Raw genomic sequence first — 13236 nt, 5'->3', positions numbered from 1 at the left:
ATGTGTGCAGATAGGTAAGAATTCCATCTGGAGTGATCTTTCAGGACACACATGTTATAAATGAACACATTTTAGTGTTTGGTGGACCACGGGTAAAAATTTATTTTCTCTTGTATTTGTCAAGGGCTAAGGAACTAAAAATATTATAATGAAACATTATAAAGAATGTTATGCATAATTAAGTATACATATACAAGGTATGCTGTATTTTTCTGAGGAAATACCTGTATACACATGTCGATTAAGTTCACAGTGTTTCTTTTGGGAGTTCCATACTGTATTCTGGGGGCAGACCAATGAATTGTTCACATAGACATCCAAACGTTGACGTGTGGGGAAAAAAATTCCCACCAGAACAGCCTGTTAAAAATAAACAACATTTCTGCATCTTAAGAGAACAATGAAACAGAATATTTAGAATTTAGCACTTAAAAAATATCCTTTATACATGCCTTCTGGAGAATATTAAAACTAACTTTTATGGATTCAGGATACATATTGAGTTAAAAATTTTAAACAGATTTACATTCAACCATCCATAGAAAAGAATGCAATGTAAGAAAAAAATATTAGAGGACAATCTCTAAATTAAAGAGAGGGTTCCTTTAAAAGATAATGTTCAATACAGGCTTTCAACTCTAGGGGCATGGGAAACAGGAGAGTTAGCAGTGCTCTGTACAATGCAACCACACACAATTAGGCACTTAATGTTGAAAAAAATGCTTCTCTCTGATTTTGGTAATAAGACTAAAAAAAAGTCAGTCAAAAAACTATCCTCATTAAATTTTGGTCATTTTTCATGTTCATTCCCCACATTTCATGCTATCAGGTATAAGCATAAAGTGAGGAGACTTAGCTTTTGCAAAGGTGGGGAGGAATTTATAAGGAATCTAATAAGCTACAGGTAGTTTTGGAATCTTCTTTTGAGATTGTTTGCAGAGGCTCAGAATATTAACAGTCACGTTACTTCAGAGTTACCATTTTTATTTTTAAAGTTAAAAATATTCTCTTTCATTCACTATTTTAGGAACTCTCAAAAGTCTCTGCCCTATTTGAGCTTACATTCTAGAATAAGGAGAGACAATAAATAAAAGAAAAAATAAAAATTAAAGTATGAAGCATGTTAGAAGGTAATAAGTGCTATGGAAAAAAAGAAAAGGTAGATCAGAGTCTGAGTAATTGGGTGAGCCAGGCAGGGAGGGGTGGTCAGGGTAGGCCTACTGAGGAGAATGGGAGTTGACGAGGTGGGGGAGTCAGCCACCCAGAGTAGAATATTCCAGGCAGACTCACCACTGGAAGCGTAGGCCCCGGTGATAGCATGTCTGGTATATTGAGGAACAGCAAGGAGCCCAGTATGGCTGGAGGAGTAGAAGAAGTCAGAGAGCTAAGGGTTGGGGGAGAGTCTCAGGGTGCCTTGTGAGGACTCTGGCTCTTGTGCAAAGGCCAACAGGGAAATTATTGCAGGGTTTGGGGCACAGGAATGGCCTGCTCTGACTTATGTCTTGAAGGTATCTCGGTGGCTAATGAGGTGAGAACAGACAGCAGAGGGAACAAAGGCAGAGCAGGAGGAGGAGTTGGGAAGCAACTGCCTTAATCCAGGGAAGAGATACTGTTGGCTCAAACCGGATGGTAGTGCTGGACGTGATGGTGATTCTGGTTATTTTGAAGGAAGACTCAACAGGATTCGCAGATGGACTAGATGAGGAATGTGAGAGAAAGAGAGGAATCAAGAGTGATTCCAGGGCTTCCCTGGTGGCGCAGTGGTCGAGAGTCCGCCTGCTGATGCAGGGGACACGGGTTCGTGCCCCGGTCCGGGAAGATCCCACATGGCGCGGAGCAGCTGGGCCCGTGAGCCATGGCCGCTGAGCCTGCGCGTCCGGAGCCTGTGCTCCGCAACGGGGAGAGGCCACAGCAGTGGGAGGCCTGCGTACCACACACACACACAAAAAGACTGATTCCAAGGTTTTATCTTGAGCAGCTGAAAGGATGGAACTGCTATCGCCGTTCTCAGGTGTCTCCTTTCCTTACCCCTCTCTCTGCTTCCTCTTATCAGTGTCCTTTCTTCACGTTCTACTCTGGGACTTTCAAATCTCATACTCTTAGAAAAGAAAATCTATATTATGAGACTTCTGCTTGACCTCATACTCTTTTTCCACTGGCATAGCGTATATAAAGTTAACCATCCCGGCTGAATTCCGTTTATAGCAGAGTTGACATTATTGAAGATACTTCAGATAATGTGCTGTGATCTCTGAAGTAAATTCCGAAGGTGTATTTCTGACATATATAATAACAGCAGCATGGAAGAATGAAAGTATAATCCCGAGTGACCAGTTTTAGATGCATGCCATTTTTATGTAAAGGTCCAGGTGGGCTTGCTAATCTCACAAGTCAGAAATCACTGTTGCCCCTCAAAGGGAGCAGCACAAACAAGTGCATATGGGGAGCGGTGTTTGGAATTCATATGTGCTCTCAGGCTGATGAAAACCGTCTGGACTCACAGTATTTTTATGGTACCCTACTGGTCCTTGAAAATGAGCTGTAAGGCTGACGATGTTCCAGAGGACAGGGAAGGAGATAAAGTCCTTAGCAGATAGAAATATATGCACATAACACCAATAACTCTTTTTCTTTTTTAGATTTTAAAAAATTTATTACTTCAAATAATTGAACAGAAATAATCTTCATAGAATTACTGAATGACAAAGTGCATTTCTTGACAGTCAGTAAATGAAATAGATAATTTTTATGTTTTTATTATTTTTTCACATAGCTATCAATAATTTTTTTTTTACTTAAAAAAATTGTATTTTATATTGGAGTGTAGTTAACAATGTTGTGTTAGTTTCAGATAGATACATGTATTAGTATAACTGAATCAATCACTTGCCTGTGCACCTGAAACCAATTACTCTTAAGAAATAATTTCTATCTTGCCTTACCTTGTCATGGTCAACATTAAGTAACATCAGTCGAAGATTCTGGGGACTAGTGCCAGTGAAGTAGACCTCATAAGATTTGCCCAGAGCCACGATGCTATGAAACAGGGACAGTCTTCTCTGGCATGTGTACCCGGCACACCAGCCATGATCCTGTGGGCCTACATCCAAACAAATGAAAGTTCATGTTCTGTGCTATGAATATTATTAGTGCAAAGCCCGAAGAGTAATTGTATTAAAAATAAATTGCAGTGGTCAAGTTCAGCATTTACAGCCATTATCCATCCACCCATCCATTCAGTGATCTAAGCTATTTCTCAAACCTTGCCTTAAAAAGGAAGGCAGGGAAGCAACTCCCTCTCTACTATCCTTACTTTTAGACTGCCCAGGGTCAGAAGGGTCTATGTTGAGGATTTGTGCTGGAAGGTCATTGAAGGAAATAGCTTTACTTGTATCTCTGCTTTAATAATCATTTAAGTCCAGGCCCCATGGAGAGGAAGAAAACGCTTGATGCTCTCTCCTATTTAACAAAGGTGACTTTGGGTGGGGAACCAACTTTCTCAGACTCTTTGCTGAGAACTATGCTATAACAGAGATAATTTGTTAAAAATAAAGCCTGTACACAGATAACAGGGACATTTGTATGTCTGAACCACTGATTTATTAATTATGTCTTTCACTCATTCGTTCATTAATTTGTAAATTAATTAAAAATTAAAAAAAAACAAAAATTAAAATTAAAAACAAACTCTTTTGTGTTTTTTTATTGCCTTTAACCTTCCTCCACTGTTATATTAATAAATTTTTGTTAAAGACTGTGATTATAGGTACTATTGGAGGGTCAACGTCATTAAATAACTGAAGCAATCTGAGAAATAACACTCCATTAAACCTTCTAGAAAACCAAAAGAAAGTGGATGTTTTGCACCTGAATCCAGACATTTCCAGAACACATGTAACACGACTGCTATAGAAAACGTCTCTATTTCACTCAGTTTTAAAGTATAAAACAGTGAGTGAGACATGGAATGATGAATTTTCTTGATGTATTTATTCATAAGCTTTGCTTAATTTCCTAGCTTGCTTGGAATTATTATCAATATTTATAAATGAAGTTTGATTGAATTTTAAACCAATATAAACTTCTGAAGCTTAAGTAGAGCATAACCTATCCTTTATTATCCAAAATATAAATCCCACTTTTGAAGAAACCTTCATTGTGGGTTTTGAAAATAGAAATTTCTATGTATAAAATGAAAAATTCAGAGTGATAAAAGCCATATTTTAAAAATAAAATTGAGTACTAAAATTTAAAGGGAAACTCTAGTGGTATGTACAAATTTTATCTTGGGAATTTTTCTTTCCACCTAGTATAGTGCATCCCAAGCTTCAATAATCCTTCTAACACCTACATAATTTTTGCCATGCTTCTATCGTTTACATTATCATTAAATTACATTCTCATTAAATTGAGACATTTTAAAAATTTAAATTTATTTAAAAGAGAAATGTCATATCACTATTGTAAATGGAAAACTCATATGGCCTTTCAGAAAAGGAAAATGTAAAAGCAAACAGAATGAAACCTTTCTCCACCATATAAAACAGAGCAATTCGAAAACATCTTCATTATTCACCGACTGCTCTAAAATTCTTCCCACAGTCTCTGCTTTATAAGATCTGAAAGGCAGCATTTGAAATTGGGTTGATCATAGGTCATAGAAACCAGGCAGACTGCATGTTGGGGCAGAAGTGGGGAGTGACTTAAAATCATGTAACTTTGAGACACTTCTGATTTAGTTCCTTCTATTCTCTTCAACGAGTTAAAAAAAAATGAACTTGTAGGGTATTGACTATTTTGGGAATCTTAGAATATTTTAGTACATGTTGTGACATCGTCAGGACAGACCTTTCCGATCCAGGTTATGTGCCTCTTCAGCACTTCAAAGACTCTAAGCCTGATTAGGGACTAATCTTTGAGCCCCCAGTGGCACTTCAGGAATAGACAATGAGTCCCTGCCCTCTGTTTTCAGTAACTTTTAGAAGTTCACCTATTTATTCAAAAAGTCTTGGATGAGAAGACTCACGGAGACCATTGCCTCTCCTTGGGCTACAGCCACCAAGGACCAGAATGGAAGAGACCTAGACTGTGGAGCTTGACAAGATAGTCATGACAGTCAAAGGAATTAGGAATGAGAAAGACCAAAGCCAACCAAACAAAAAAACCCCACAACACACTGATTCAACATTAATTCTTCCAAGTATTCATGAGAATGAAAAACAAGCAGGCTGAGAATATTCATTCTCAAGTATTCCAAATATCATATTATCATTTTTTAAATTTATGTAAAGAAAATTGTTTTTTTTGCAGACTCTTGGATCAATTTTTTCTTAAATATATTTATGCCACCTTCATACCTATAAAGATTACTCAAGGAATAACTTTCCTCCTCTTCTAATTCTTTTCTTTTTTTTGATATTAATGCATTTTATTTTATTTTTTTATTTTTTTAACATCTTTATTGGAGTATAATTGCTTTACAATGGTGTGTTAGTTTCTGCTTTATAACAAAGTGAATCAGTTATACATATACATATGTCCTCTTCTTTTTCTAATGGTCTATTTGGAGTAATTGTCCTGGCTTTCTAATGTGGGGGACTGCTGAAGAGTCAAGTCTCCCTCCTGCACATAGATCTTACAAACAGAAGGCAAGGAAATCCCTACGTTTACTAGTTTTACGTGACAGATAATTTATGAGACACGTCCATGAATGCAGTAAATAGTGAATGCCTTGAGTAACCCTAGTTTGCTTACATTGAATACCTACCGTTAATGAGATCAACATAACCATTGCTCACTACAGCTACTGGGGAGAGTCTGCGAGTTTCTGCGTCGGAATCCAGGCTTTCAATAACCATCATTGCATATTCCATCCCAAAGCACCGATAGCTCTGCCATTCTGGAATGTACTTACAGGTTGAATCTCTAATGATTCCTAGAAACATAGGAATACACATTTTGAAATGAAACAGAATCTCCTTACAAAAGCTTCCACATACTATCTTTTGCTTGTTACATAACATTAATAAGTAGAAAATATAAATTAGTTGAGTACATCAATCATTAAAAATAAAAGATATATTTTGTTTCATGAACCAGAGGACTAACAGAATAAGACCCAACAAACCTTTATAAGGTGCTTTCTCAGTGACAGGAATTCTACTTCCATTTGGGAATGTGAGCATCACATTAGGAATTCTATAGTCTCCAATTCCAAACTGGCTATTTCCATTCCATTCATATTCTGCTTCAGGTATCACTGAACCAGATTTCCCCAGAAAGGAGCCATCCATATCTCTAAGAAAAGATTTCCTTTTGGCATCACAAACCATGTCTACACAATCAGATGGATTCACCTTACTGTGAAGAAAAGGTGAAATGCATGAATACTTAGATTTGGTATACCTCCCTGTCTCTAGAGAGCATTTGAATATACTTGCGCATTTGATAAGAGTATCAAAAAAATTAATTGATTGAATCTTATTTCAGAAAGGATTCAAAGTGGGACCAAGTAGCATATGTAATTAGCATTGTAATGAGGCCTGATTTTCCATTGTGTTGATTTGGTCTACTATTATGAATCCATTAACATTTCAAAAGGACAAATTGTACCTGTGGGAAATAAAATTAGAATTCCATTTTGCTATTCCATACTTTGTCAAATGATAGATTTCATATTTGTGCATTGCTCAAAATATACTAACGTTGCCCAAAGAGCAGGTAAATTACTCAGTTGTGCAGACATACAAAATCCTTGTGTTAGCAGGGAAGTCTTTATATTTTTCCCTTCTTTCTCTTTTTTTAATGGGTCTGTAAGATTTATAAATGTATCATATGCTTTTTATAAAATAATCTAAATACTTAATATAAGTTCAGTCCCCTTCGCCTTTCTATCATAAGCTCTTAGGCTCATCACCAATTACAGATTAGTATATATTCTTGTAGACTTTTGCCTATATATATATACAAACAGATATACTTAAATTATGATTTTTATGCTATATATTTTAATAACAATTCTGTAGACACCTGAACTGTAAGAGATGAAATACTATAAACTCATCATGCAGTTCAATCGTAGATGGTATTCTGCCTTCGTTCTGAACTACCTGGAGTGTTGACTGTTAACTGGTTATAATAATAAAATGGCTGCTTAATTTGCAATGTACTATACATTGTATATTATATATAGTATACAGCATACTTACACTATATGATATACACCATGGGGAAACAGAAATTCATTCTACAGTTATAGCAGCAAAATACTATCTAATAGATCTGAGATTTTTGCAAAGAAAGACATGAAGCTATAACTTATCCCTTACTCTACTGTATTAGTTTTGGAGATGATTTGAGTAAATATTTCTGTGGGTCATGTGTTCTTTGTGTTCAAGTGTGTGCAGAGTGTTTTTGTGAGCAAGTCTGTGAATAGACTGCCCAGTGGCACTCTTACATTATGGTTTAGGGCTCTGTCTTACTTCAGGTTACAAAGAAACAGAGCCTGAGATGTGGATTTTTGTTCAAGTGAGTTTTTAAGGGAGTCCTCAATAAGGGAAGGAGAGAAAAGGGAAGGAGAGAAGCCATATAGGGCAAGGGAAAGAAAAGGGAGATGACTATGGTCCATAGACTAGCTTCAATCTGATCCCAGGAGAATCTCTTGATCACGAACTACACCCAGAGCTGTTCCACTTTGAGACAAGGGGGCTGGCCTTCCGTCCTCCTGTATAAATTCGTCATTTTTTGTGGACTACAAGAAGGCAGTGGTAGGGAGAGTTTTAGCCTCTCACATTTATTCCTGTTTGGCTAAGAGCAATCTTCCGGAAAAGCAGGCAAATGTAGGTCATTGTTGGCCAACATTTAGAGCATCTGGGGACTGGGTGAGCTACTCAGTAAAAGAGATCTGGGATTGTGCTAACAGTATCCCAATAAAAGCACAGGACTCAAAGACATATTTTTAAATGTAGTATTTTCTTCATGACGTAGATGTTAAAATTATATATTAAATCTGAAAGATTCAATGATAACTAAATAGGAGGTAACAGCTTTCTAGTGGAGAGAAGCTCTACTGAGCCAAAAAACACTGCAGTTCAACAATTATTAAATGAGGAGGTATGGGGTTGTCATCAAAATAAGATCAGATGAAGTCAAACTATTTATGAAACACTGCATTTCTCTGAAGAGATGCATATTTAATTAGCATTATTTCTTGTCTTCTCTCTATACTGAAAATGGTCAAAGAGCTCTAATGGAAACTTTCTTTCCTCCAATATTGTCTTATATCTAAATTTTTTGAAGAGTAGCAGTTATTGGCTATATTCTTTCAAGACTTAGAATCTACGTGGTTCAGCTTCTAGAAATATCCTGACACCAACTAACCTCTATGATTGAAAAAAAAATCACTGTTCAAAGTTTCTGCATATTTTTAGTCACAATGATTATAATGATTCCCATTTAATTTCCAAGTACATGTTGGGGTGCATATAATAAGATATTTGTAAAGCAAAAGGAGACAAAAGAGGGAAGGGAAAGGGAAGAAATGATAGACATGACTTTCATTCCTAATGACTATTAATGGAGAGATATTAATGTACAAATATACTTCTGACCCATTCTCTATCTTTTATGTTTAATGATGGTGCTATGTACGATACATGGGAAAAAAAAGTATCAGAAAATATACATATTAAGGCCTAGCTTCTTCAACTTACCTGAAGACACAGATATGTTAAATGCTCTTAATTTTCATAATGCTGATTGAAATTTCATAGACATAAACAGTTACTTTAAATTTAGCAACTTTCTCAGATCTATGGCAGGGGAAGAAAACAATGGAAAACTGTGATGACAGAAAAGAAGAAACTGAGTTATCATATATTTTACCTTATATCGGGTCTATGTATAAATATTTTTGATTGTTCAGTAGTGTCAACCAGCTGTATGTTCTTCACATGGATTGGATGCTGTAAATCCTCATTTAAAGGGTTAGTAATGAATATCACATTAGTTTCACCTGAACAAACATTTTTAAATCCAACAAATGTGGAACCTAAAACATAAATAATAGAAACACAATTATTTCCTATAGAGAAAGGGTAAAATCAGTTTCATTTCATGTATATTCCACCAAACACATCATTTAACATTACCTTGAACATGGAACTCTTACCTTATGTGGCAGATAAGTCCACCACTATTTGTGGACTGTATCCACACCACTGAGTAGTCCTCTCCCATATTTTCTCTGAGCTTGGCATATTTTCTCTGTGATTTGCATTGGACAATGGGACAAGAGCAATTGTAGTATAAACAGATCTGAAAAGTGCTTGCATATTAGGGCTCACTCTCTCTTGGTGTTCTTGGGGAATTCTGTGATTACCAGCATGTGAATATGCCTAGGAGACATTTGGCACTCTCATTACCCCATCAAGGGCCAGCACCAGCCACCAGACACAGAAGTGAGACTGTCCCAGACTAACCAGCCCCTACACATCTTGTAAAGTGATGGCAGCTCAGTGAATAATCCCAGGTAAGGTGAGCAGAAGAATCACCAAGCTGAACAAAACCCAAATTGCCAATCTACAGAATCATGAGCTCATAAACGGTTGTTTAGAGGCTTTGAATTTGGGGGATGGTTTGTTATGCAGCAAAGGCTAACTGAAATATTATTGCTCTCCTGGTCTTATTGCATATATTATGTGGCCAAAAGATAAAACTGATTAGATCAAAAAACGATCCCCTTTGCACTTAAAATCCAGTAACTCAAAACTGAAAACAGCAAAAAGGGAGTCCAAAAAATTCTTAAATTAGTTATGTGCTATATACTACCCTGCTTGATTGTATTTTCTCCTAAGAAAATATTGTATACACATGAATATAAGCCTGTAGATGAGTATCAATAAAATACTATAGTAATAGATGCGGTTTGTTCCCTGTGTAGATCTCCTTTATTGGTCCTAAACCTATGTAGCATGTTAAATAATTTTTGGCAGGGGTATCATTACAAGTAACACTAAAAAATGATAATTTGTTCTGCATTTCTGGGAATTAAAGTTATGAGAAATAATATGTCAAAACTTAGATGTCTAATTTATTGAACTGCTTTCTTTCAGGTGACACTGGTTAAAGTTATCATGAAAGGGAGATTTGCTAAACTGAAATAGAGAATGGCTCAGCGTATTTAATGGGCAAAGCGAAAATACTTGGTATGTTTACTACATCTATTTTAATTATTTTACATTTTTAAGGATGCAGTCTGGTTCAGTGAAAAAGCAGCAGATTTTAAGTCAAGAGATCTTGATTCTGATCCTAGTTCTGCCAGCAGCTGTGGGAGTTTGGCAAAACATTTAAGTTCTATGAACTAAAATTTCTGCAGTCATAAAAGCTTCTAATAAAATATAACCCTAATTATATAAAAGGGCTTTACGATTTAGAGAAACTAATTAATATTAAATCACTAGACCAGTGCTTTTTCTGTTGTTTTAAAAAGAAAATGAAATGTCAGTTCTTTTATATGTATGAATGTTGCCAGGGAACTATTCTTGAAATTGACTCTGATGTCTGGTTTCTTTGCTTGTCGTATTGAGCAGATTAATTTAATCATTATTTTTTTTAACTAACAATGAAACATCACTAGTTATATTCTACGTATTCTTTACAGAACTTAACTGAGTAGACTTTCAACGACTATGTTTAAACTTGCCTGAGATGTCCAAAAGACCACTGATGGCATTGTAACTCATGATCCCTGCATGGGGTTTCCGCGGTGCCATGTTATGTGCTGAAGCAAAGGTAGGCCAGCAAATCCCACTTCTCCCACCTTTTATAAAAAGAAGAAAGTTAATGAAATTTGAATATGCACTCATATGAACCCCAAAATTAAAAGTTCTAAAATCTTTACCTGAGGGAGGTCTAGAACTTCGATGGGCAGCAGAAAGTTCAATATTGGGATCATCATTAGTTAGGACATCAGAGCAATTAAATTCAGGGCTACTTCCAACAATTAATGAGTTCTATTTTAAAAAAAAGTTCAAACAGTAAGCTTTAATAATAACTTTTCTTAAAAGAAAACATAATAATGAATAGTAATGAATGCCACTGTAGCAAAACACAACCTGTATAACTTTGAGAAGTGGATCATTCATTAAACCAAGTTAAAAAAGATGTGATTTTTGCCCCAAGTGGATGACATTCAAAGTCAGAGGGGGGAGACAGGCATGTAAATAATTATATTTAAAGAGATGTTATGTTTCCATGATAGGAGTATGTGCAAGGCAAGTAGGAACAAAAAGAGGAGGGAGTGTCAAAACTACCTAAGCTGGTTCAGGAAAGACTTCATAGAGACAGTGAAAATTTAACTAATTGTGGCAAGATTAGCAGGTGATAAGCAAGAAGAGCTGAGGGAAGGAGTGGGGAGAGGGAAGGACGGAGAGCTTCTTGGCAGAAGGCAATGAGCACAGAGGCAGGAGGTGTGGCTAGTAGGGCAAAGAGGTCAAGAAAATCATCTGTATTCAAGAATTCTACCCTTGTCAGAGTTGCTCTTTCTGCTTTGTGTGGCTGCGTTCAATTCTTACCTTAATCTGCACTGTTTTACTGGAAATTCTGTGAGATACAGCAGGTGGCGTGTAAATCATTGAAGAAATGGCCATTCCATTGTCAACCAGAGTCACGTTATAGATACGCACACTCTCCGTGGTCTGTAACAGAACTTGGAGGTTACATCGTATGAAATATAATCATAAAAGAAAATAAACAATCACTGTTTTGGGATCCATTTACCTGAAAATAAATTCCGTAATCCCAGCATGCCCAAATGGTAAATCCCTGTATAAGAGAGCATCCAGGAAGGCCATCTTGGTTCATATAGATACCAAATAAACCTCCATGGGCTTCATTGTCAAACCACTTTTCCAGAGAATAAGACTGACCTTTGAAGGAAATATGGAACCAGTAAATTAACATTATGAATCAAGTCATAGAGTTATAAGCAGTATCAGTTAAAGTTGAAATTCTTTTAAAAGTTAAATATATGAGTCTGATGCAAATTTTAATAACATGATCAAATATTTGTATGGTTCAGCTACTTACAGTTTATTCTATTTAGTATTTCTCTTATCTAATTTGTCTCTTCAATGTTACTCAGAATAATTGTATATTCATTTGCAAAAGTTTACTTTTGTGCTAGCACCCTTAACTTATTATATCTGATTAAACATGAATTTCTTTAGAAAGATTATGAAGTTTGAATTCAAACAAGGCTATACTTGAAAAACACAATGATACCACTTGCTGTCTATCAATGTTACGGGTTCCTTCTGGTCAGCCCATTTTCAAGTTAAGTGTCACTTCCTTAGAAGGCCTTCTCTGACTACCGGATTCATAGTTAGCACCTTAGTCACTTAACATGGCAATTAAAATTTTTTTCACTTTGATATTTAATTACTACTTATTTGTGAATTATTCATCTCCTCTCTCCTATAAGAATGTAAGCTTCATGAAAGAAGAAACTGTCTAGCTCCTTCGTGGCCAGATTCTTAGAGCCTAGAAAGTAATGCAGAGGTAGGTGCTCATCAAATACTTCTTGAATTAATGTATGCATGATCTTGGGAAAGTTGCTTAGCATTTTATAACTTAAGTTTCCTCATATATAAAAAATTATAATGTCTAATTCAGGGTTGTTTCAAAATGAAATGAAATAAACCACATAAAGTGCCTCAATAAATGGAAGCTATACCCATTATTAATATACAGGATAATTAAAGTGGATTTTCACGAAAGTTTTACTTATGTACAAATCAGATCAGTGGCCTTAAAAACTCGTCCCAACCATGCATAAATTTGAGGATTCCCCATAAAGAGCAGCACTGCCTCCTAAACTGTACTTTGTACCAGTTCTCTTGTCCAAGTTCCCTGGGATCTGACTTCCTCCATCTTCGATTGCTTTTCCCCTCTTCCTAGTGTCCTTTGAGATTGACATTTCACCTATGGTCGTCGGCCTGGTTTCTATTGTTTCCTCCCTCAGAAGCTGTCTGCATGGCTACACCTTGGTTCTGCACAATGTAGCCCCATGGACAAGGATGGCTCCACCTTTGGACCCACGTGTGGCAGAGCTCCCTTCCCAGCATCCCAGCCTGTCCCTTGTTAGGGAGATGAACTGTGTAAATTGATGTCCCATTCCGGGAACTGAAACCCTCAGTTCCTCTGTGACGCCTCATATTTCAGTTGCTCCTTATAAAC

At 36.3% G+C, this 13236-nt stretch overlaps 1 protein-coding gene across 1 annotated transcript in view; it reads right to left on the bottom strand.

The window, feature by feature from the left end:
* Positions 1 to 13236, bottom strand: part of PKHD1L1 (PKHD1 like 1) — a 153499-nt gene that overhangs the window by 17613 nt on the left and 122650 nt on the right. The window contains exons 64-72 of the mRNA XM_027131617.1: positions 11779 to 11927; positions 11574 to 11696; positions 10901 to 11012; positions 10703 to 10819; positions 8884 to 9049; positions 6128 to 6360; positions 5768 to 5935; positions 2943 to 3100; positions 225 to 360 (exon numbers count right to left, since the gene is read on the bottom strand). Of these exons, the coding sequence (XP_026987418.1) occupies positions 225 to 360; positions 2943 to 3100; positions 5768 to 5935; positions 6128 to 6360; positions 8884 to 9049; positions 10703 to 10819; positions 10901 to 11012; positions 11574 to 11696; positions 11779 to 11927 (1362 nt within the window). The remainder of the gene's footprint in view (positions 1 to 224; positions 361 to 2942; positions 3101 to 5767; positions 5936 to 6127; positions 6361 to 8883; positions 9050 to 10702; positions 10820 to 10900; positions 11013 to 11573; positions 11697 to 11778; positions 11928 to 13236) is intronic.

Source organism: Aethalodelphis obliquidens, unplaced genomic scaffold, assembly GCF_003676395.1.
Source record: "Aethalodelphis obliquidens isolate GAN/ISIS:26980383/991018 unplaced genomic scaffold, ASM367639v1 scaffold39, whole genome shotgun sequence".
Taxonomy (NCBI): domain Eukaryota; kingdom Metazoa; phylum Chordata; class Mammalia; order Artiodactyla; family Delphinidae; genus Aethalodelphis; species Aethalodelphis obliquidens.
This window is presented reverse-complemented; position numbering and strand designations above follow the sequence as displayed.